At 31.9% G+C, this 27,131-nt stretch overlaps 1 protein-coding gene across 1 annotated transcript in view; it reads left to right on the plus strand.

Moving 5' to 3' along the window:
* NCAM2 (neural cell adhesion molecule 2) overlaps positions 1 to 27,131 on the plus strand; it is a 204,139-nt gene that overhangs the window by 25,010 nt on the left and 151,998 nt on the right. The window contains exons 4-6 of the mRNA XM_060149407.1: positions 3,078 to 3,195; positions 8,483 to 8,643; positions 11,567 to 11,712. Of these exons, the coding sequence (XP_060005390.1) occupies positions 3,078 to 3,195; positions 8,483 to 8,643; positions 11,567 to 11,712 (425 nt within the window). The remainder of the gene's footprint in view (positions 1 to 3,077; positions 3,196 to 8,482; positions 8,644 to 11,566; positions 11,713 to 27,131) is intronic.

Here is a 27,131-nt window from a genome sequence, read left to right on the forward strand (position 1 = left end):
TGTGATATTTTTTTCTGAAAACTGGATATTTGAACATAATAAGTGCTTCCTATGGAAATCAGATTCTTTCTCAATCCCAGGGTTTACTGTTATTTTTTATTATTATTATTATTATTGAAGGCTGTCTCTATGCCAAAGATCAGCCTGAGATGTAAATTTAAGGTATCCTCAGGTATTTTCTAAGCCTACACCTTTCCCTGGACATGCATGGTCACTTTCTAATATGTCCGTTATATGCAGTTGTTTTTGAATGTCCTAGTCTTTAATGTCTGCCTCCCAAAATGGTAAAAAGAGAAAAATGAAGTGGGCACTAAAAGAATGAGAGTTCATTAAATCCCCTGGATCTCACCATTGTGGGAGGTATAACAACAATGGCCACTACCTCTTCATCTGCACCTTTGTGATCAAAAGCATCAGTCAGTGATCAGTGCACAGATCCTTGATATCTGAATGACAAAGTCCTTTTTGCCTATCCTGGCTTTCTTTGTGCTTTCTTTCCTACTCTAGGAACACGTGCACAGCTTCCTGCCTCAGATGGGGAGGGGGATAGGTAGCTGCCAGTGTACTAACAGCTGAAACTGACCAGTATTAACAACAGTTTATCTTCCATGTCTTTGCCTGGAAGTTGTAAGCATTCAATAGACTCCACAGTTTCAAGATAGTTGCATCAGACAGATTCTGACAGTGCAGTTGCCGTGTAGGTGTGGAGACAGATGCCTGGTACTTCCTACTCTGCTATCTTCCCCAAGTCCTCTCTTATGTGAATGTCTAAGTGTCATGCAGCCTTAACAGTAAAAACAAGAAAAGGTAATTATGAAAAGGCTGAGTCTTAAGATGAGCAGTCCTCTGCCAGTTAAAGGATCTACATGTGAATATATTGATGATATACATTTAGGACAGATCTGAATAATCAATAAATTAGAAAAGAGTTGCTTTCCTGACAATGGTAGAGTGGAGTTTGTTATCCCTATCCTGAATAAATTTGTAGAAATTATTGGTATTTGTTAATCAGAACCATACAAGTATTTCATGGTTAATACCGTATTCTTTATCTTCCAAAAAACATTTGAAGGAAAGTGGGTGGAGAAAAAGACTGCAAGGCACAGAAGACACATAGACTAGCTGGATTCCACTGTTGATGAAGGGGGGTTAAGATGTCAAGTTAGTGATGTCTTTGGTGCATAAGCAGCCAGTGAGGGGAATTATAACTTGAAGGTGAACCAAAGCTTCCATGTAAGTAAATTATGGAGCTACTTCTCTACGCATCCCCATGCTTCTTGAAGCTAAAATATAAAAACAGAAATTTACAAAGGATTGACTACTTAATGGGTACAGAACATAAATCTTGGTAAAGTTATTAAAACTGGACATTTCAGATATAGTCAAATGCCAAAAGTATTTTTAAAAAGATAAAATAGAGTAGATGCTGGTCTTGTGAGAAAAAAATAATCAGATGAAATATAATTGTTACCTCTTTTGAAATTATTTAATCCAACTCAACAGTGAGTTCAGAAGCAGTAAGGTAATATATGTAAAAATGCTGTACAGTCGAAACAGTAGCTAGCAAACTGCCTGAACATCTTGACATCTGAACTAGTGAAAACCTCTGCAGATTTTGATGCTATTTTTCTTCAGAATAGTTCTAGAATTACTCTTCAAAGTACCTCAAAGTATCTAAACATGTAATATTAATATTTTTCTACTAATCTACACTACAAGTAAGAACACATATGTCATTAGCAGAGTTAACATATCATAAAACACAAAGATTAAGATTTGTTAATTCTTAGAGATTATCCAGCATATACAGTTCACTTTATAGATAAGAAAATTATGATAAAGAATAAATAACTTGTTTAGGTTAGTAACAATAACAGGACAAGAACTGGAGCATATGGCTCTCCATTTGAAAATGTTTCTATCTACATGAATACTATAGAATACTATAGTCAAATTTCAATGACTTAAAATGCAGAGTTAACATCTGAAAAAGAAAAGTCCATCCTACTGTAATACTAGTAATTATTATGTTACTTTACAGACAGCATGACACGTCATGCACCTTGTATCTAAATTCATAAAGGCAGAAACTTGATTAATTGTGCTTAATTACTAAGATACATATCAGTTCCTATCCCCACCATCAATTGTGATAATCAACATCAGTGTTGACCTGAATGCTATTGTAGAGATATTTAATTAAAATCACATTTCTAAATGCCTGTCTGGTCATGTTGTTTAGGATATGTAAAATCAAATATATTAAATAATTATAGGAATATCATTTCATCATATTCAATTAAAAAATCATAAAAGTGTACATTAAATAAAAATTTATGCTTTACTTTGAAATTTTAGCTTCTGTTATGGATGTCATTGATTTGTTTATTGCAAACAGTGCATTTCAGTAACAGTTTCAACGTGTTGAAAATGTGCAACATATACAGTTTTTGCAATGTAATTAGTTAGAAATTGGGGAAGCTTAATTTTAAAATTGAATTGTTCATGAAAATCTATTTCATACTCTCTATGGATTAAGCAATTTCTCTTCATAAAATGTTCTATAGTTGTTTGAAGAAATTAAGTGTAGTTAATCAGAAAGAACATTATGGTTTGACACTTAATTTGAAAGCCCTGTCTTGAATGCTTGCTTATAGAAGTACTACACCGATGAGAACCTAAATAGGAAATCCATTTATGCTCCGAGTAGATCTCAGGATTTATGTAAGTCAGGGTGGTATTGTCTGTCTTTATGTAAGAAATAGTTCATAAAAGTGTGTGTATATGTAAATATATATATATATATATATATTTGCTAAATGTCTATTTTTAGTCTAGTTTAATAGATTAAAAATAGTAAAACAGAATTACAGTGAATTATCTAATTATTGTACATTAGAAGGCAGATCAGTGATTTTAGTCATTTTACTATGCAACCAAGTCAGTCCTCTTGATATAAGTGCAGAAGTTGTAAAGCTTAGCTTTAAAAGAAAAAAAAAAACAACAGTAAAAATGTCCCAGTGGTGTTGGTGAAATGTTTTTCATCTCTATTTAATCTACATTCATCTGTTTTTCAGTGCCACCAGCAATCACAATGCCTCAGAAATCCTTTAATGCCACAGCAGAGAGAGGAGAGGAGATGACATTTTCCTGCAGAGCCTCTGGCTCTCCTGAGCCCACCATTTCCTGGTACAGGTAGGTTATGCACCCACATCCCTTTGGCTTGTGTCCATAGTCAGGCTTCCGGAAAAATATTTACAGTCTTATCATTCTGTCCAGAATGGAAACATTGTTTTTGAATTTCAGTTGAAAATGATTTTTGTTTTCAGTTAAGTTGGTTAAATTAACTTGTTAAAGAGAGCAACAGAATGATTTAACACAAGTCAAAGGCTGCGCTCATAGCCCTGGTCATTTTATCTAAAAGACATGTTTCTGGCCAAAATGGGCCCAGGAGCCCTGTGACAAATTCATCCATTTTATTGTTCCTACTAGAGAGTACCCACAAGTGGGAATTCTAGTATGAATGGCACCACTGTTGTATGTGTACATAATTATATTTTATTAAATATAATTGTATATTTTATTTGTGTACCATATTATTACAGAAAAAGCTAGTTGTGTAGAGTTAAATTTCAATAAATTTAATGTTATGTAACAAAATGTTCAAATGAATAAATTCTCTATTCTAAATCTATTGTTTTACAGTTGACTTTTATATTTTTTTTGAATTTTAAATGCTATTTGATTTCTATTAACATCAAACAGATAACAAAATATTCCACTCTTTTAGGTTGTGTCTCACACTGTTAAAAGGGAGACAATTAAAGTTTAAAAATGGACAGTTTTTAAATATGTATTAGTTATTAATTGAGGTTACTACTCAAGCAAATCTGTAAATATTTATAGAATCACTTCTATACTTCATAAATCATATACTATAAGAATAGTCACAAGAAAACAATTAGAAATTTATATTCAAATTGGCAAAAGTGTCCATAATAAGGATTAGGTTTAAAAAAAATATTTTAAGGAGAATAATTGAAATTCAAAACTATTTTTTATTACTTTCTGAACATTTACTGATACTATCTTCAAGTTTCAAATCTTTATCACTTTAACATAGCAGGTAGCAATAAACAAGATATTTCTTCAGACAGGTGTTTCTAGAAGTTCTTTGCAGACAATAATTCCTTTCTGACTCACTGTTGGTATTTTTAAAGGGATTACACATCAAGCATTAACACATTCACCCCAGATAATTATCATGTATCTCAGAGACTTCTGGTTTCTAGTGTGTATCCTTAACAGTCAATATTAGATCTAATCACAGCAAGGTAAAGCTCCTGGATCATTCATTACAATGAACAAATATTGGTCTAGAGTCTTATCCTCATCATTTTATCTTTCCGGAGAGACTGACTTTCAGTTTAGACTATTTTCTTAAAGTTTAACATTTGTTTAAAATTCTCATATGTAAGTGGAAATATAATTATCATACAGACTAGAATAAATCAGATTCAGAGGCTAATATAACTGAATAATTTAAATTCATGATTTTGCACCTCCATTTTTTCACATGGCATTAGCCTCATCGTTTGGATGGAATAAAATAATAATTATCCTAGTAGCTGGATATATAATATATAATGCGAGAATGGGAGTATGTGATAGTGTTCTTAACAGAGGTAAAATTGTTATCAGAGGGAAGTTTTCATTGTGACATATTTATCTGTAGATATAGACATGTTATCTTTGTGAAAAAAAATTCCAAAAAGTATTAGGGCAGCAGTGCAGAGAGAAAAATCCAGACACTACCCATTGCATAGAGATAATATTTCCAAGAGGTATGAGTAAAACCAGTAAAGAAGGTAGTTGAAGACCAAACATTGAGGAAAAATAAGAAATTTTCACAAAGAGAACCGGGAAACCAAAGTGGGAGTAAAAGCAGAAACTCTTAATATCACTTTCTTCATTTCCATTCAAATGTTTCTTCTACTTCTGTTGAGAATACCATATGGATTTTTATTGTTAGCCCTTTAAATTGGTGAATTCCATTGATTTTCAAATGCTAGAACAACCTTGAGTTCCTTGGAATGAACTCACTTGTAATGTCTAATCTGATTTTAATCCCACCATTCATTACAATGAACAAATATTGGTCATTCTATTTTTTTGTCTATTTTTTATGTCTATAAGTTTGATGGAGGCCTTTTTTTTTTTCATTTTTCTTCATGCTATTTTTTATGTCTATAAGTTTGATGGAGGCCTTTTTTCCTCTTCCATTTCTCTCTTACCATGCCAATATTTTAATTCCTTTAACATATAGAATTATTTTAATAGCTATTTTAATGGTCTTGTCTACTAATTCTATCATCTGTATCGTTTCTGGATTTTTTTTATTGATTGATTTTTTTTTCCTTGTTATAGGTCATATTTTCCTACCTATTTACTATCCTGTCAACTTTTTACTGGGTTTCAGACAAGGAGAATTTTATGTTTTGAGGTGTTGTATATTTTCATGTTCTTTTACTTTAGCTTTGAATGGAGTTAAGTTACATGGGGAAAGTTTGATCTTCTTGAGGTTGCTTTTAGGCTGTTTTAGGAGGATACAGAACAAGCTGCAGTCTAAGATTAACTTGGCTTCATTACTGAAGCAGTATTCTTGTAAGGAGGCAATTTAATGTGTTTAAATTTGTGTTTTAGGAGGTCTTTCTACTCTGGATGATAAGGATGCAAATTATTCCTGGTCTTTTATGAGCTCCTGGGATTGTTGTGCTTTATCTTTTCCAATGGTCCTTGCCTTACTCTTGGAAAATCTTACTGGAGTACACTCACTGATTAGTACTCAGTTAGAGATTTGTTGGAAACCTCTGCAGATCTCTGTAGTTCTCTTTCTTGTGCCTTCTTTTCACATTTTCTTACCTGGAAATTCTAGCCACTTTAACTTCTATCAACTGAGAATTCTGTCTTCCAATTCAGATACACTGCCTGACTCTGTATGGGTTCTTCCTCTCTAAGGGGCAACCTGGAAACTGCCTTCAGGTAGTAAACTATGGTGGTCCTCAGAGGTCACTGTCATGTGCTACCTGTTGACCAATGGTTGAAAACTGTTATTTAATCTCTGTGTCCAGTGTTTGTGTTGTTTAAAATGAGAGAGTAAATATGGTTTTGTTACTCCACTATGGTCAAGAGTGGAATTGTTCTCCCTTTTTTATCATTTCCATGAATCCTCTAATCCTAACCCTTACTTTCTTTTGCCTGGAAAAGTGGCATTTAGAGAAGTGGTTAGAATTTCAAAGGATGGCCCAGTGGAATTTCATCAGAATCCATTGGGAGTCTTTTTCAGACATTGACATTCCACAGAAATGTACTATGAATAACAATGAGTACTTTCTGTATAATGGGTTTGTTGAGAGAGAAGTATTAAGACCTATTACCTGAGTTATTATTCTTTAATGATGTTTTTAAATTGAGCTCTTTAAGGGAACATAATCTTTACAACCTGACTTCCTTTAAATTCTTCAAGACCTAACTATCCACTTCAAAGCTCAGATCATGGATTATTTTCCCACGAAAATTCCCAGAGTATTCCAGCCATCATCTTTTCCATTCTCTTCTATTATAATAGATCTCCTACTCCACCCCTCCCAACACACACACAAAGTTATGAATAAATGCATTAATGGGATCTATATTACCCTCTATTACTATCAATCAGACTATGAATTCTTCATGATAGGTGACCCTGTCTCACTCATTTGCTATACTTCAGACCTTTAGCACAATATTTCACATGAAGTACAGAAATAATCTCTTTATCATAAAGAACACTAGAACTTAGTTAACCTGCTGCTTATATTACAAACTAAACCTAAGTCTCTTCATCTGTGAATTGATGGGTGAGGAAATCATACTTAAAATTTAGTTATCTGATCTGTGAATGAGGGTGGAGAGGGAAAATGCACATCTGTGAGCTAATTGTATTTAACCAGGTTAATAATATAGGGAAAATGTTTCCTAAGCCACAAATTGCTGAAACTTCTAGATGATGATGATAATGATGATAATGAGACAAATTAATTCTTTTTTATTGACTAGATTAAGAAATATATTGTATCACTAATTGTGGTGAAAGCCTTATCCATACATAAAATTCTAGGCAAAATTCTGAAATCTTGTCATTATTTATACTTCTAAATATTTGATTAGTGAAAATATGAAAAAAAACAGAAAAGTACAGAGCACTATATACTTTTGTCACTAGTATTTATTAAGGCCTAATTTTTCACCACTCATGAATTTTTGCACATTTCATGTTGTATTTACACATGTCAATAAAAACTGGAAAAATAGATGTTACTGAGTCATAGAAAGACAAGGACTGTGTTAAGATATGTGGCAGTACTTTCTAGAAAGAAGAACTAGAATTCACTGCAAAGATCATTTAGAGTATCAGAAAAATATTCTGTTTCATTCTAGGTAAGATTTTTAATAATCCTTTTAGATATTCCTCTTTTTTAATTTATACTTGTATGGACAAGTAAATCCCCCTAAATTTTTACATTAGTGGGTCTTAAAATCAACTAATTGTCTATTTTACCATGTTGACAAGTAAAAAAGGAGAAAGAAAAGGAGAAGGAGGAAGTGGAGATGAGGAAAATAAAATAACATGAAAAAGAATGTACAATGTAAGACTTCACACATATTAAGGGGAATTGTAGAAATTGTTTCAGATTTAAATGCATGTAAAATATTTTTTTTACTATAAGTTATTGTAAAGTTCAAAAGATGTTGTTTTAATGAACGACAAAACTAGAATTGAAAAAAAATTGAACACTATTTCAGTCCAGAAAGACCTTGGAAACTACTTAAAAATACTTACATCTGAGAAAAATTTCTTCTCCTCACTAATGAATTAAATTGTTATCGCAGCATAATTTCTAACTTTTTTCATGTAATTCTTTCCTCTTACCCTTTTATTGGCAGTACCTATGTGCAATATAAATTCACTATTTATTTAAATTGCATTTACTTTGTCTTTGAAGGGTGTTTCTGTAGAAATTATATTAAACATGTCCCTGGAACCTAGTAAAGAAGTACATTTCATAAATATGTGTTGACTCACCAACATGAAATGTGTGTTTGGAATTTAAATCAGAAAATAAAACTTTTTTTTTTTGCTAATAATCAAAGTGAAAATTGAATAAAAGTGTTTTTTGCCTAAGATGAGTGTCAAGATTTCAACACAGCTCAAACGTTATTTTTGTCTCTAAAGTCAAAACAACTTACAAGTATAATTTTAATATTTATGCATTAAATTCTGTTGAGCTAGTAAAAGTGTATGTTTGACTGGAATATAACTTTATCTGTCAATGACAGTAGCCATGAAATATTGACAGTTACAGGTCAAAAAGTTGAGTATGATCTGCTCTTAAGTTATGAAGTCAGGTTTATGAAGATCAACCTCTGTTTTCTTCTTTAGGAATGGCAAGTTTATTGAAGAAAATGAAAAGTACATACTGAAAGGAAGCAATAAAGAACTCACTGTCAGGAACATAATCAATAGTGATAGGGGCCCGTATGTCTGCAGGGCCACAAACAAGGCAGGAGAAGATGAAAAACAGGTACTTCTCCAAGTCTTTGGTAAGTATTATAGCATAGTAGTTAAAACTGTAATGTCTAGAGGGGGGTCTGAATCAAATTCTACTCTGTCACTTATATGAGCTGTTTAAATTTCTAAACCTAAGTCTCAGTTTTCTCATCTCTAAAATATATTTTAAAATTGCAGCAACCAGATAGAATTATTTTAAGAATTATATGAGATTATACATGTAAATTTTTGTAAAATATTTGCAGACTAATAACAGAGGCTGAAAGAAAATTCATTTAAATTACACATATTGGGATTTATTATATTATATATGGGTTGATCTTCATAAATCTTTAAATGACATATGTTGGGATCAGTTTTACTTTTAATATATTAATACTTCAAAAGAGCTCACCTATAAGGCTATAATTTGGAAACATTGACCTGTAACCATAATTAAATACTCCCTTTTCATTTTATTAAAAGGAAATGTACATAAATATCTTCCATATTTACCAAGAGCCATATTGCCTTCTTTGGGGAGCTTACAAAGAGTAGAAAACTGGTAAATTAATTTTTAATTATTGATTTATCCCCTATTATATTTGCAAGAGGAAAAAAAATTGCTGGTAAATGTTTAGAATGTGATTGTTCTCTTTAAAAAGCAAACACTAAAAATTATAGGCATTACTAATATTTAGTATGCTTTCTCCATTTTTAAAAACATTGTTATCAAAAAGCTTTCACAACAAAGAAAGGGGAAGGAAGGAGGGAGTACTCCATAAGAGTAAATGCTCTTTGGTGACCTAAATGAGAAGGAAATCCAAAAAAAAAGAGGGGATATATATATATGTATAGCTGATTCACTTTGCTGTACAGTAGAAACTAACATGGCATTGTAAAGCAACTATATTCCAATTAAAAAAAAGAATAAAATAATACATGAATCTGGTATTGAACTTAAAAAAAAAAAGAAACTACAGGACAAACAAACAACTACAGGATTTCTTTAACAAATAAATTGGGTGGGGGCAGTAACTAAATATGGGTCAAAGTAGACATAAGAGGAACCTCAACCAATCACAATATATAGACCTCATTTGGATCTTGATTCAAACAAATCAACTGTATAAGGTTTTATGAGACAACCAGGGCAATTTGAACACTGAGTAATTGGTTACTAATAAAGTTGTGTTATGTGTTATAACAGCAACAAAAAGAGTAAGAAGGACCAGTGGTTGCAGTTGGCAGAAGCAGGCATATTACTTAGACCAAAAGACAAATGGTAATACATGTGTGGACACACCCTCTGACAGCTGGTCCTGTAGTAGCTGTAACAGAAATGTTTTTCTATACTAGGGAGATTTTCATAAAGCTTATATTCAAACAAAATAAGACAGACAATAAAGAATATACCAAAGTATATTAAAAAAGAAAATTGGAATAAGATGTTCTAAGAAGAAAGTAAAACTAGATTAATCAGGTAGTGTTGGGTAAAAAGAGCTGTTATTTTGGAGATCATGGTGTTGGAAAGTTACTCAGAAGGGTAATGTTTAGATGTGTTTACATAAAAATCTTTAATGATGAGAAATCAGCAAAGCTATGAGCCAGGAGAAAATTGTTCACATAGAGGGAAGAGTAAACAAACTTAAAATTATTAAAAATTATAGAAAGCATCTAATTTGTTCCATCAGTATTTCCCACTTAAGAAAATGTTCTCTATAAAATGTAGATGCTAAATATGACTCAGTATAAAAATAAATTAATAATTAGAAATGATAGTGTTTGAGATAATTCCAAAGGATAAATAATCTCAATCTATCTCAATGAGCTCATATGAAATATTTAGTTACTTTTAAAAATTAATCTGGCAGTAAGAACACAGACAAAGAAAGTTTCTAATATTTATGTCCTTTCAAATAGAAAATAATGAATGAAATATAACATGCCATATCACTGTATAATCACTTTGTATAGTAACACTGAACAGATATGTATTGTGTTTGACACAAAAGCATGTATATAAAGTGGAAATAAAACTAAATCCATTAAAGTCAATGGAGTAAACACTGAATTGTAAAAATATATATGCCATGTTTCTGATATCAGGAATCTAATTTTCTAGGATTAAGAACAATTTATTTATATTTCATAATTGATTGCATTTGGTGATTAAAAAGAAACCTGTTACTTGTTCTGAAATAGTAAGTGCTGGCTTTTATCACTTTTAGGTTCAAACAAATAAAAACTTAAGAAATGCCAATAATACAGAATTTAAAAACTTAAAACTTTTTGGTATATGTAAATTTGTGGAGGGATGTAACTTTTAATATTAATATAATTTAAATTACTAGACATGATGTTTTGGTTTTTATAGAAGTCATAACTGTAAAGAAACAATTATCTACAGTATGGAATAATATTAAGGTAGTCTGAGGTCAAAATAAATCAACTAGAATAATAAAGGTAAATAGTATGTATATATATTTACTTGATAAATATTTTAAACATTGCACATAATTATACTTACTATATATTCAGAATACAATCATTATTTTTCTTCTTTGGTTTTTGTTTTTAAAGTTTAAGAGATAATCACTACATAAGCAGATGTCATACACAGACATACACACAGAAGTGCTCATGTGACTTTACAAGAGGAAAATTTTATTTTTTAGCTTGAGGAAAAAATAATAAAGTGGCTTTTAATTGACAAAATCTTGGAAGGAATTATACTTTTTTATGTTGGTTTCTAAACCACTTAAAATTATTTTTGTAATCATAATCAATAGCATTATTTTCTAGTTTTTTCTCCTACAATTTGCAACTCTCCTGGCGCTCTTATAAAGCAAAGCATGACACTAGATCTGCTCAAAGTTAGTAATTCCATACTATGCTAAAGGGTACTTAAATTGTCACCATGAATAGTAATATTTTCCTCCAATACAGATTGAGTAATGTATATATTTTTTACAGTACAGCCTCACATAATACAGCTTAAAAATGAGACTACATATGAGAATGGTCAAGTCACACTAATATGTGAAGCAGAAGGGGAGCCTATTCCAGAAATCACGTGGAAAAGAGCAGTGGATGGCATCACTTTTTCTGAAGGCGATAAGGTAACAGCAATTTAATATATAGTGTTTTTCAAAACTATTGTATTGGATTGGCCAAAAAGTTCGTTCAGGTTTTTCCATACCATCTTAAGGAACTTTTGGGCAAAACCAATATTTTCAGTGTTTTGCATATAATTAAATATCACATTGGACTCCAATTTATCAAGTAACTTGTAGGAATGCAATAAATGGTTTAATTCTTAAAAAGGTGACTCTACCACAGTTAGCCTAAAAATAAATTCAGAGGAGAAAAAAGTCAAATTGTAATATTTAAAGTTGTTTTACATTGAGCCAAAAATCTTAGGTTTTTAATATTGTTTCTTAAGTTTGCCTGCATGCAAACTTTTGGTATAAACTGTATCTATAAAATATCTTATTGCAATTTCAATTCCTCCACTTTGTGCTGTGAAAATGAAAATAATTTAAATTCACAAAATTCTGGCTGTCATTTAACTCTTAACTCTTTAGTATTATCTTTATGCAGTAGGACAGTAGGTTTCTGCCTTTATACAATCTATAACCTGATAAAGACCAATAAGTACAAACACAACAAAATACAGCATTTTGGTAAATGTCACTCTCATGTAAATTGGTGACTTTTCATCAAATACATTCAAGTTCCTAAGAAATCAAGTAAACATTATCATATATTTCACTGCACTCCATAGATTTTCATTATCATTATTTTTTGTAACTATTTATATAAGGCCCCAAGTATAAACCAAACTGAAACAGAAAGAAAAAGGCAGTGGATTAATAATATGATGGAATTGGCATTTTCACACATGTAAAAATTATCGGATTAAACACATAGATCTCTTTTCTTTCTCAGTGTTAAAGAGCAACCTTTTAAAACCTCTTTCATTTGTTCAAATCAATTTCTGTTGAAGAAAATAATTTCTAAAATATAAGTACCTTTGACTTACCAACATTGATAGCAGTAAAATTTGAAATCAGTTTATTCAAAATATGCTTTCTATTCCTCCAACTCATCATGTAATTTTAACAACATGCTAACTCCATAAATTGACAAAAGAGGCTTCTCCCTGGCCATTTACTATTTATCATTTGAAATAATGTATTCCTGCATATCACCCTTCTTAGCCCCATTTCCTCCTCATGATGGCATTTTTAACAGCATATTTCTTTTGGCAATAGTTACGGTATTTTGATATACTTGTTTTATATATGAAAGTTGAAAATCAAATTTATAAAATGTGAATGACATTGGCATTCTTCTGGCAACCCAGAAAAATGACATAGAGTTTGCTTTCATATTTTTTTAACTACTACGGTGCATTGCCAAATCTGGAAAGGAGTTATATCTCCATAAACTTCTTTAAAATTGTCCAAAAAAATTAGATATATATATATATATAACTGTAGATAACTGTTTTCATTGGCAGTTTAGTACTTTTCTTTGGACAAAATCACTCAAGAATAATGATTTTCATATTTAGGCACCCTTATTAATTATACATTCATATTCCTAACTCATACTTTAATTATTTTTTTGTACTATATATTTCCTGAAAGTTCTCTTCTCAAACATAGCTTTTACTCTTCATTTAATAGATGTTTCCTTATGTTCATACCAATAATGAGAGGTACATTATATTCAGTTATTTTATCAATAAAAAGTTATCAAGTAACCAGAAGACCATGATATTTTATTCTATGCCCCAAGCCACCAAAACTACATACAGAAATTTCCTTGATAACAGTTGTGAAAAAATAATCACCTAGTTTTTGTTTGCTAAGGATTATGTCTATTAAAGCACACATCTTTTTGTTTTTCTTTTGCTTTGTCACAAAACCATTATAGAAGCCCTAATACACTTTTGTTTTTCCAAACACAACTATTATCCAGTAGATACACAAATTAAGACTACTCACTTCCTATCCTGACTTTTCTCCAAAATTATTTTAACAACACTGCCTTATTTCCTGGATGGTAAGCCTCCTTTCTCCTAACATTCCTAGTTTCTTCAACAGCCGAAATTCAAAAATGGAAGAATTGAGCTGAGCCTTGAAGTAAGTCACATGTAGTTTTGAATCTCAGCTCAGCCATTTATGTTGCTTCAGCTTTGGCAATACTATGTGAAGTCTTTTTAATATGAGTTTCTTCATCTTTAAAATATGGATAACAATACTTATTTCACTTATTAGTATTAGATGAAGAGTACATTGTAAAATGCATATGAAAGTCTTTAGGATATTGTAAATATTCAATAAACTTTGTTTCTTTATCATATTACATAAATATTGAAGCATAATTTATCTTGTTTCTATTATTTTGAGTAAACTCAAATTGTTAATAGACTCCATAAAGTCTGATAACTAAAGTCTGATTAAACATTACCATAGAATATATTGTGATTATATCTCTCTTGTCATGAAAAGTAACATGAGATTGTATTTGCCTTAATCACTTGGAGAGCCTGTTAAAATGCAGACTCTAGAATCCCACTTTCTGAGGTTGATTTAGTATGTCAAGCACAGGACCTAGGAGTACTTTAATAAACTCATCAGTTGGTGTTATATGGATGCTCTCCAAGTCATCCATACATTGGAAAGCAGTTCTCGAGCTCTAAGTCAAATGAAATTGAACAACTTATCCTTTCAACAGAAAAATACTCTTGACAAATTACTTGGCACCTTGGCACCTTGATAGGGGCTTGGAAATCACAGAATAAAACAATCAAAACTTTTCATTACTATCAATGAAAATGATAATTGTGTAGGTCATAGTGAAATATCATCAATAATATACTTCAAACTAATAACTCCATCCAAAAATAGGAAAATATATTTAGCAAATATGTTCATCATTGTAGATTTTCAAAGAAAGGGATCTCAATTAATGTAGTCACATGTAGATATTTTCTGCAGCTATAGTTCTGTAGCACTATTGGACTATGCATGTTAATGGTGTAGTGTAAAGTATCTTTGCATAATATATCCTTCAGAAACAACAACAAAAAGTATAGTGCTTAAAAACAGAACTCTTTTAAACTCATAACTATTTTCTCTATAATCTACTTTAATGCATCTTCCCTACATTTAAAATAATATATGTAATTTAAAAAACTCTCCTGAAAAATTAAAAAAATACATGTAATATGTAAGAAAAATACAGTATACACTTGCTTTAGAAATATTTTTGTAATATCCATTGTTATTTTAAGATATTTTGTTCATTTTACTTTTTAAAAAAATTTAGAGTTTTACCTCACTAACTTTTAATTATACATTTATTGAAAAAATATGGGCAATTTATTTTAGTGATAACTTGATAATTTTTCATTAAAATATCAATTTACTTGGGTTATCAAAAATTTTATTAAATTGATAGCTCAATTTTAGCACATTATTTTTTTGGAGTCATCCTAAGATACATTTGTGTATAAAAATTAGAAAGCCCTGACCTCTTCATTTAATAGATGCTATATACATAACTGTAATAATAGTTAAATGCACACAATAAAGTTTAAGACAGAACCAAAGCTAATATCATGGAATGTGTTTAATTCAGCTATGACTCAAAAGTTGTAAATTGTTTTGCAATTTAAACACTAAGCAATCTAAATTTTTTACATTAAAAATCTTTATTTTCTAAATAAAACCATGCTTTTTCACAGGGTTGATTTGAGGATTATGTGAGATTGTATGACTAGAGTGTTTTGAAATCCCTGGTATAAACCTGTGTCATCTATTTTGAATCATTTTCCTTAAATGATCCCTTATTATCATTCTTATTGATCAATAAATATTAGTAGATGTACAATTATGAGTATTGTTAAATTAGTATGGGAAGGCATGAAGTGTCATTCAAGTCAAAATTTAATCCCAAATTTGTCACTTTGACGTGTCATTTACCATATTAATTCTCCTGCCTGATTTCAGTTTCTGCACGTCTATATTAGGGTAATAATAAAACCTCCCTGGAAAAGTTTCTAAAGATGAAATGAGAGCATGCAGATCAATATCTTAGACCCAGATTGAACTTAAAAGTGTTATCTTCTCTTTTCCTTGGAGGTATTTAGTCTTTAGATACTTTAGAAATGAGACAATGATCATATTAATTCTGTGACAATGACTGCTGCCCCAAAGAAACCAGATAAAAACTAGTATGAGCATAGTCATATGTATTGTATGAATAATATCATCCACAAAACAATAGAATGTTGTTACAGTTGTTGTAGATTTTGCATCTTTGACATAGCTTTATGTAGAAGTTTACTATGATATAATCTCTAGCAATGTCATTTCAATGACTCATATATGAACTTGTCTTACCATACTAAATTCCAAATCTTGTAACTATATATTGCATTCCTCTTGGAAGTTGACAATGTTGGGAATCTGCATTTGAGTGTCATCTTAATCACTGTATGTGTCAGTCTCTATCATTGCAGGGAAATACTACAGATGAGGGCTGTAACTTCCTATCCTGCATAAGGATAGACTTTCAGATTACTCTGAGAGGTAAAGCCTGGTCTTTACTCGGTGAGACACAATATCAGACTAGAAATACCACAGATTTATTACATCATCATCTTCTTTTTCCCTCTTTCCCAGGTCTATCTTCTCCCACTCTCCCCAGAATTTTCCTTTGTAGGAAGTAGGTCATTTTTTTGCTTCCTTTTGGGCCCTATTTCACCTCCGATATTATGTAGAAATAAATATTGATTTGGAAGAGACACTTCCACATTCTAAGAAGTACCTAAACAAGTCATTAAGATAGGAAGAAAAAGAAATTGTACGCCCCACAAAGCCAGGTTGCTTAAGAATGCCAGTTCTTCATCAATTTTCAAGATATGATTTCATATTCATATGATAAAATTGGTTAATTTTGAACATTTTTTAGAAATTTTGTTGCTTGTCATTTTGGGAGTAAATGGAAGTAAAAGATCTACAGGAAGTGATTTTTATCTCTAAAATTCTTACAAAAATGTAAACATAACAGTAACCAATCTCATCTATGTGAATAGACTGTTTTATGTAATAATTCTAAAGTGCTTATAATATTGTTTGGTGGATGACATCTCACATGAGTCGTGTATCTACTCTTAAGATACAGAATCTATAATTATTTTATTTCTGGTATATTTGTCCTACAGAGTAAATTTTAGTCCTACCTCCACTAGAAATTAATCTCACTCTACATTGAATAAGAAGTATTTGAACTGTATAGCAATAATTTGTAACTGTTTTAAAGCAGAATTTCTCAAACTTCAGTCATTTGACCATCAGTTTCATTTCTTTTCCATATTCATGTGCATCCTGGACTGTTATACACTTAATTTTTTTTCTTTAAATTAAATTAGCTTTTTCTTCATTCTAATTCTAACCAAAAATATCAGTTACATTTTAAAGTGCACATCAAGGTAAATATAAAACTATAAAATAAAATTTGTTCTAGGGGCTTCCCTGGTGACGCAGTGGTTGAGAGTCCGCCTGCCGATGCAGGGGACATGGGTTCGTGCCCCAGTCCGGGAAGATCCCACATGCTGCGGAGCGGCTGGGCCCGTGAGCCATGGCCGCTGAGCCTGCACGTCCTGAGCCTGTGCTCCACAACGGGAGAGGCCACAGCAGTGAGAGGCCCGCATACCGCAAAAGAAAAAAAAAATTGTTTTAAAAATAATACCTAAACTTAGCATGTGCACCTTTCCTGGTACACACACCATGCTTTTAAAACACTGCTTTTATTTCAAACATACTTTGAATTAACATGATACAAAGTTTAGCTACAAAATTTTGAGGACAGACTCTGTTATGCTTTCTTTTATTTGGGGGGGTCAAGCACTTCCCTCCAGTAAATAAATATGCTACATTTTTAGGAAAGTTCACAAATCATAGTAAAAAAAAACCCATTTAATTTCAATCCTTAACACCAAATGATCTTTTCAAAATGATGCTAATAAACTCAATAACTAAAGCATAGTGATTTAACTTCAAAAACAATGTTTTTCTATTTTGCTGAAGTAAAATATGAAATGCTGGTAATGGTCTAAGTTTAGATCAACTCAAACTTTGTGATTAAAATAATAGGACTTTCTGTTCTTTTACATTCATTTGAAAAATGTGTTTTTCTGTGTCAAAGAAAACAAGCCTACTGATTCAACATTAACTTTAGTACTTTAAGTCCATTTTGCTTTCTGTTCCTTTGAATAAATAGATGTATTTAAACTGAAATTTAAGATAAAAAAATACAAATTATAGTCTACTTTAACATTTAGCTTTGCACTTACATACAGAAGTCATAGTTGTACCAGAGTGTTTCTATTTTAATTGTATATAAGTAGTAAACATTTTTCTCCATGAATTGAGGCACTATGATCTGGACAATACTTACTTCAAATGTTCTTGCAGAATAAACTACCAAGACAAAAGGAATTTCTAGTAATAATAAAGATGGGCAGTTCTTTGATACAAGCACCTGAATAAAATATGTTTTAAATTTTATAACAAATTAAATTCCTAGTGTAAAAATATTTATAATTACATTACTGTATTCATTATTATATTGTTTTATGCTCTAGGATATTATTTTTTATTGCATAGGTACAGCTTTGGACCTAAGGAAAGTTCATGTTTTTAAATGATTTATTTAAACCACTTTTAATGGAGGGCAGAGGATAATGGAGTAAACTTTTCACATTATATGAAAATCTCTACTAAAAATTCTTAGATATTTTTATATATAAACTGTGAAAATTACATTAGCCTTTCTGTATTTCCCCCTTTTTTTCATTCTAAAGCAAATACAAGTTCTTGAAAATTAAATTTAATAAAATGTAACAGTAAAATTATCTTTACAGTGACAGGAATTTATGTCACTAACGTTTCCTTTATCATTTGCCCAAGTTCTTTTGACAACCATCAACAAATATTTTTGAGGGATTTTGTGTTTACATGTGCTATACTATGCACAAAGAATATAGCAATGTAAAAAAAGTTTTCTGACTCATAATGCATACAATTTAGGAGAGGAGATGGAATCAAAGCATATTTAAAATTAGCAGTATTTTATTTATGAATATGCAACTTTGATATATGAAAACTCATATGCAAAATATCAATTTTAAGTATATAAGTAGACTTCTACAAGGCTACACATATAGCTGTGGCATAGTTTTCTGTGCTATCACAGACCCAGTTCAACTTGTTCTTCTGAAAGTCCTCTGTATTGGTGCATTTTGGAAAGTATATCTATCTACTCTCATTAGAATATCTCATTTCAATTTGCTCTAGGCTGAAAATTGCTTCGACTCTGATTTAAAAAGAAACTTTAAAAAATATTTAATTGTGTAATTGGCAACACCTTTGTATTACAGGAGGCAACTTAAAATTTTCAACTTCTTTTTACTCTTTAAATAGAAATTACAAAATGAGACTAACAAATCCACAGTTACTGATTTAAGAAAGAGAGACTGTAGTGTTTCAGGTATCTGTGCATTATTATAAAAGTTCCAGTTCAAATATTTTAAAAACAGTCATGTACAGTTGAACTAGACAGATTGCTTGCTGTGGGTAGTAGTATGATAAAATAGTAGATGGAAGTTACAAAAATGCAGAAACTTTCGAAGACTCAGGGGTTATAGATAATGGAATGTATTAAATTCCAAATGACAGAATGTCCAGTCCCGTGAACTTCTCTATCACAATTTGTAAGATTATTATCAATGTCTAAAAAAAAAAAAATCCTTTCATTTGATGTGACATTGTATTAGAAGATCTTAAATAATCTTTGTTACCCTGATATTCTGCCTTGCTGTGAAATTAAATCTTTGAGTTAATATTCGGGGAAGGGGGTGAGTGGTACTGAACCAAAGCTGTACATCAGAATCACATAAGGAGCTGTATACACATGTACCTGACTGAGCCTTACTCCCTGGGAAATGTCTGAGCCTCTCTCCCAGAGTTCTAACTGCACCTGGCTCCTAGATATTCTTATCCAGTATCTTTGACAGGGATTAGAGAGTTATATTTTGAAAAGCCCCAGAAATTGCTCCTGTGTTTGTACCCTGTAGAGAACCACTACCTTTAGTGTCTTGCATCACAAACCCACCCACACACACACACACACACACACACACACACACACACAAATACACACAGTCAACTTAAGGTGATCTTGATATCCAATACATATATAAGATATATAAAAGGAATTAGTTTGTCTAACTCATGGATTTCTAGTCATGTTAGCATTGGTATTCCCAGTTGGTATAAAACAGAGCTTAATTAATTGAAATTATGTGGTAGTTGCAACACTGATTCTTTGTTTTAATTTCTGGTTTTGCCATTTACCTTCTCTGTGACTTCAGGGAAGTTGTATTTTTCAGTTCCATCATTGATAAAATAAATCCCCTTCAAACTCTATTTCCCTATTCTATAAATCTTTCTATTGATTCAGTAGATAATCACATATTTTAAGATACAGTTTTTATTTCCATGCTAAGCCCTTTTTAAATTCATGTATTTACTAATTTTTCAATTCATAATTTTCTAATAACTTAATGTAGTGAGGCAGTGTGTTTGCAATTTCCTTCTTCTATATAGCTTTTCCGTATAACAATTATAAGAAAAGCTAAGATTACTTTGGCAATGTCTTTACATTGGAAAAACAATGTCAGTTTCTGGTTGTAGAGAGGAATGCTAAAGAGCATACTCCTGGCACCTGTAGATTTTAATGCCTGTATTTTTTTTTTTTCTTTCTTTTCAGAGATAATGGGCTTTTCTGAAGGATTTTGTATTTGAATGACATTTTTAAGGTCTTTCTAATGCAGTTTTTCCTACTAGTGTTCTGAGAGCAGTATTATAGATCCCTGCTGGGCAATAGGCAAAATGGATACTTCTATTCCTCATCTGACATATGTAGGGCGTAGATTATAATTAGGCATGTTGGAAATCTTCCTGGATGCTTCTGAGCTTGCTCAGAGGTGGGTTTTCAATCATTTACAACTCTCAGAAATTTCTTTTCCAGCCCACACCTCAAATAAAAATTAGCAAAGAAGTCTAGTCATAAGTTCAACATGTAATTTTAAAAAAACATTTTTGAGAAAATTCTGGGAAATAGTTAAAAACTAAAAATTTCATTGTTCTTTTAAAAAAACATCAGTTATTAATGAACTATTATTTTAAAATGTATATAAGTATATCCACTTGAAAGAAACTATCATCTTGTTTGTAGGATGATATGATATTAGTTCACAATTTTACCATAATTGTTCTGGGAAAAAAAACATTATTTACATACTGAAAGTGATTTTTCTTTGGCTTTGTAGCAGAAAATATATTATTTTTTCTTGTAAATGCCATATTTTGTTACAGACTTCATGTGGTACTTACTTTATCTTATGAAGAAATTTACCACTGAAGAAAATATAAAATAATGTAGCTACAAAAAAAATGTAGACTTCAATGAATATTAATCGACTTAACAAAAATAACAAATTTTCTGCTAAATGTAATTTTGATTTATTTATGTGAAATTTTAGTGGAAAACAGGAACTAAATTCAAAAAACAAAATGAAATAAATTTGAATGAAGTGCTGTACAAGTAGACACAGTATATCTGAAAATATTTCAATAAACATTCTAATAAACAACTTGCAAAAAAAATAATACATTTGATGATTTCCATTGTCAAGTTTAAGCATGAAGCAAAAACAAGTGCTTAAAAAAATGTTAGTTACACAATAATTAATTTGTAAAATTGAATACATTTTCATGAAAGGTACTTTAACACAGTTATTATAATGCCCTCATTGCTTTGACTCATGGATTAACAGATAATAAATTTAAATAAAATATATTAAACAAAGATATCTTCAGTAATAACTCTGTTCAGCCATCTATTGAGTAGTTGTGTTTACTGAGGGGATAAAACCTTCTTAGTGAGGCTCTTCCTTGGCTACTATGTATTGTCATGATCTATATCTTAGAGCAGCATCATTGCTGTTGTTTTGTAATCCACAAAATTTCTTATTCAACTTTCTAAGTTCTTCATTCTTGGAAGCCAGATTATTTTGGATGCATATTTAATAGTGTATCTACTTATAAGAAAAACATTTATACTCTATCAAATATATAAAAATTATGTAATTTTAATATCTGTGGATCCTACCATCTTTTCCCTTGCCCAAATCACCCACCTTGTTCACTTCTTTTAGTCCCCAGCTTAAATTTCATTGTCTATTATAATCACTATCACATATATACTCCTGGATCTTTTTTTGCTTTGTGAACTGTTTCTAGCAAAATGTCAGTCATGGTTTAATTAACCTCAATACCTATTCCACACATGTTGCAAGACAGCTGAAGTTAGCTGGAGGAAAACTACAATCATTCTGAATGATCTTCCTTTAAAATTGTGACCCATAGCTTAATGCATGCTCTTTGTGTTTTGCAGTACTCATGCCACATTTTCCTGGCTCATTTTCTTTACCAGTTTTAGATACATTTCCTCTATCCTCAAGTTCATAAGCCTCCTCTGTTCTAAAAAAGCTCAGCTGGTGAACTGGTTCCTCTTTACTAAGAAAATAAAAACAATCAAAAGAAAACTGTAACAAATTCCTATTACTACATCTACATCAAACATAGCTGAACCTATATATTACCATGAAGGTAATATTCAAGTTTTTATGTGGATGCTAGTTCCAATCCTCTCTAACATATTATAGACATTAATCCAATAATTTATCTCTCTATTTCCAACATTTTTTTACTCTCCACCTTATTTATTATTCCCGTCAACATTCAAAAATATTTTATTTCTTTTATATATATTATAGCATATAATGTATAATTAACATAATATGTAACTTGTACATTTATGTATTTTTTAATTTATTTATTTTAGTTTATTTATTTTAGTTTTGGCTGCATTGGGTCTTCGTTGCTGCATGAGGGCTTTTCTCTGGTTGCGGTGAGGGGGGCTACTCTTCTTGGCCATGCACAAGCTTCTCGTTGCAGTGGCCTCTCTTGTTGCAGAGCACGGGCTCTAGACATGTGGACTTCAGTAGTCGTGGCACACAGGCTCAGTAGTTGTGGCTTGCGGGCTCTAGAGTACAGGCTCAGTTGTTGCGGCACATGGGCTTAGTTGCTCCACAGCATGTGTGATCTTCCCGGACCAGGGCTTGAACCTGTGTCCCCTGCATTGGCAGGTGTATTCTTAACCACTGAGCCACCAGGGAAGTCCCTTTTCCTGTATTTCTCATTTTATTTTTTCTTCCAGTTTTATTGAGATATAATTCCCATACAGCACTGTATAAGTTTAAGTTATACAGCATAATTATTTGACCTATATACATCATGAAGTGATTATTATAATAAATTTAGTGAACACCCAACTTCTCATATAGATACAAAATTAAAGAAATAGAAAAAAATATTTTCCTTGTGATGAGAACTCACAGGATTTGCTCTCTTAATGTTCATATATAACATACAGCAGTGTTAATTATATTTATCATGTTGTATCTTACATCCTTAGTACTTACCTTATAACTGGACGTTTGTGCCTTTTGACTGCCTTCATCCACCCCTGCCTCTGGTAACCACAAATCTAAATATGAACTCTTTTTCTATGAATTTGTTTGTTTTTGAAATATAATTGACTTTCAATACTATGTTAGGTTCTGTTAAACAATATAGTGACTCAGCAGTTCTACACATTTCACAATTATCTCCACAATAAGTCTAGTTATGGTCTGCACCCATACTTAGATATTACATAGTTATACAGGCACCCGTGGATCTGACCCCACCCACCAGTGTGCCAACACCAACTTTAGGACACCCTGGGCCCTGCAGCCAGCCATGGCAGGAACCAACCCAGTGCACCAGGGGACTGAAACCAGCACTAGGGCACCCAGGGTCCTGTAGCCAGAGATCCCAGGACATGGCTCCACCCACTCATGGGTAAGCACTAGCCCCAGGACACCCTGGGCCCTGGCCCCACACATCAGCAAGTTGACATAGAGATCCAGGACCCTGGCTCAACAACCACTCACCCTAGAACCCAGGTCTGCCAATCAGTAGGTCAGAACTACCCTCAGGAACCACTGGGTCTTTGTAGCCAGCCACCTTGTGACCCATCCTGCCCCACAGGCCAGCATTCTCTGCACAAGGCAGAGCCTGGCAACCAACCAGACCCACGCCAGACACACCTACCAGACCATTCACAGTAGTCATCCTACCATAAGAGAAGGACCCAGGCATCTCACATGGGGGCACCCCTAGAGCATATAGGTCTGGTGAATAGAGGGGAGTGTGCTGCTGGGACACATAATATGTCTCCTGCAAAAGGCCACTTCTCCAAGGTCAGGAAATGCAACCAACCTACCAAATACATAGAAATAAAAATAGAAAATTAGACAAAATGAGGTGACAGAGTAATATGTTCCAAACAGATGAACAAGATAACACCCCAGAAGAAGAATTAAATGAAGTGGAGATAGGCAATCTACCCTATAAAGAGTTCAAATTAATGATTATAAAGGTGTTCAAAGAACTTGGGAGAAGATTGGATAAACAGAATGAGAAGTTAGAAGTTTTTAGCAAAGAGTTAAAAAATATAAAGAAGAACCAAACAGTGATGAAGAATATAATAATTGAAATGAAAAGTACAATAGAGGAATCAACAGTAGATTAGATGATGCAGAGGAACAGAAAAGCGAGCTGGAAGACAGAATAGTGGAAATCACTGAAGCGAACAGAAAAAAGAATAAAGAATAAAAAGAAATGAGGACAGTTTAAGAGACCTCTGGGATAGCATCAAGTGTACTAACATTTGCATTATAGGGATTCCAGAAGGAGAAGAGAGAGGGAAATGGGCATAGAATATATTTGAAGATATAATAGCTGAAAATTTCCCTATCTTGGGAAAGGAAACAAACATCTAGGTCCAGGAAGCACAAAGAGTCTCAAACAGGATAAACCCAAAAAGGATCACATCAAGACACATTGCAATAAAAGTGGCATGAATTAAAGATGAAGAGAGAATATTAAAAGCAGCAAGGGAAAAGTAAGAAGTTACACGCAAGGGAACTCATGTAGTCTATCAGCTGACATGAGTTTCAGCAGAAATTCCATAGCCCATAAAAGAGTGGCATAATATTTAAAGTGATGAAAAGGAAACATCTACAACCAGGAATGCTCTACCTAGCAAGGCTTTCTTTCAGATTTGATGGAGAGATCAAAAGATTTTCAGACAAGCAAAAGCTAAAAAGGTTCAGCACCATCAAACCAGTTTTAAAATAAATGTTAAAGGGACTTCTCTAAGCAAAAAAGAAAAGTCCACAACTAGAAATATGATAATTCTAAAAGGAAAAAAATCTCATTGGTAAAGACATATATACAGTAAAGTAAGTAAACCAACCATGTATAAAGCTACTAAGAAGGTTAAAAGACAAAAGTAATAAAACCATCTAAATCCACAATAAGTAGTTAAGAGATACACAAAACAAAAAGATGTAAAATATGATGTTAAAAACAGTAAGCATGTGGGGTGGGCTGTAAAAGTGCAAGGCTGTTAAAATGCATTTGAACTTAAGAGATCATCAACTTAAAATAATGTATATTTATATATTGCTATATATAAAACTCATGGTAACCACAAACCAAAAATATCTATAATACACAAAAAGCAACAGGAATCCAAACATAACATAACATAACATAACATAACATAACATAACATAACATAACATAACATAACATAACTAATGGATCACTGAAGAAATCAAAGAAGAAATCAAAAGATACCTGGAGAAAAATGAAAACAAAAACATAACAATCCAAAATCCATGGGATGGAGCAAAAGTAGTGTAAGAGGGAAGTTTATAGCAATAGAAGCCTACCTCAGGAAACAAGAAAAGTCTCAAATAAACAACCTAACCTTACTTATAATGAAAGTAGAAAAATAAGAGCAAGCACAACCAAAGTTAGCAGAAGAAAAGAGGTCAAAATATCAGAATAGAAATGAATAAATAGAGAATAAAAAAATGGAAAGATCAATGAAGTTAAGAGCTGGTTTTTTGAAAAGATAAATAAAGTTGATAAACCTTTAGTCAGACTCATCAAGAAAAACAGAGCGAGGGCCCAAATAAATAAAATTGGAAATGAAAAAGAATTTACAACCAACACCATCAAAATACAAGGGACAATAATAAATTATAAAGAACAATTAAATATGCCAGTAAAATATACAACATGAATTGGACAAGTTCATATAAATGTATAATCTTCCAAGACTGAACCAAGAAGAAATAGAAAATAGGAACAGACCAGTTATCAGCAATGAGATTAAGTGAGTAATAAAATAGCTCCCAACAAACAGAAGTCCAGGACCAGATGGTTTTTACAGGTGAATTCTACTAAACATTTAGAGAAGAGGTAACTTTTATCCTTCTCAAACTATTCCAAAAATTTGCAGAGAAAGGATTGCTTTTGAACTCATTCTACAAGGGCAGAATCAGCCTGATACAAACACCAGACAAAGATATCACAAAAAAGAAAATTACAGGCCAATATAAATTACAGGCAATATCACTGATGAACATAAATGCAAAAATACTCAACAAGCTATTAGCAAACTGAATTTAACAATACATTAAAAGGATCATACACCATGATCAAGTGGTATTTATCCCAGGGGTGCAAGGATGGTTCCATATCTGCAAATCAATGTGATACACCACATTAACAAACTGAAAAATAAAAATCATATTCTCTCAATAGATTTGGAAAAGGTTTTGAAAAAAACTCAACATCCATTTTTTTTTAACATCTTTATTGGAGTATAATTGCTTTACAATGGTATGTTAGCTTCAGCTTCACAACAAAATAAATCAGTTATATACATACATATATTCCCATATCTCTTCCCGCTTGCGTCTCCCTCCCTCCCACCCTCCCTATCCCACCCCTCCAGGTGGTCACAAAGCACCGAGCTGATCTCCCTGTGCTATGCGGCTGCTTCCCACTAGCTATTTACCTTACGTTTGGTAGTGTATATATGTCCATGCCTCTTTATCGCTTTGTCACCGTTTACCCTTCCCCCTCCCCATAACCTCAAGTCCATTCTCTAGTAAGTCTGTGTCTTTATTCCTGTTTCACCCCTAGGTTTTTCATGACTTTTTTTAATTCCATATATATGTGTTAGCATACGGTATTTGTCTCTCTCTTTCTGACTTACTTCACTCTGTATGACAGACTCTAGGTCTATCCACCTCATTACAAATAGCTCAATTTCGTCTCTTTTTATGGCTGAGTAATATTCCATTGTATATATGTGCCACATCTTCTTTATCCATTCATCCAATGATGGACACTTAGGTTGTTTCCATCTCCGGGCTATTGTAAATAGAGCTTCAATAAACATTTTGGTACATGACTCTTTTTGAATTATG

The sequence above is a fragment of the Lagenorhynchus albirostris genome, chromosome 5 (genome assembly GCF_949774975.1).
Source record: "Lagenorhynchus albirostris chromosome 5, mLagAlb1.1, whole genome shotgun sequence".
Taxonomy (NCBI): domain Eukaryota; kingdom Metazoa; phylum Chordata; class Mammalia; order Artiodactyla; family Delphinidae; genus Lagenorhynchus; species Lagenorhynchus albirostris.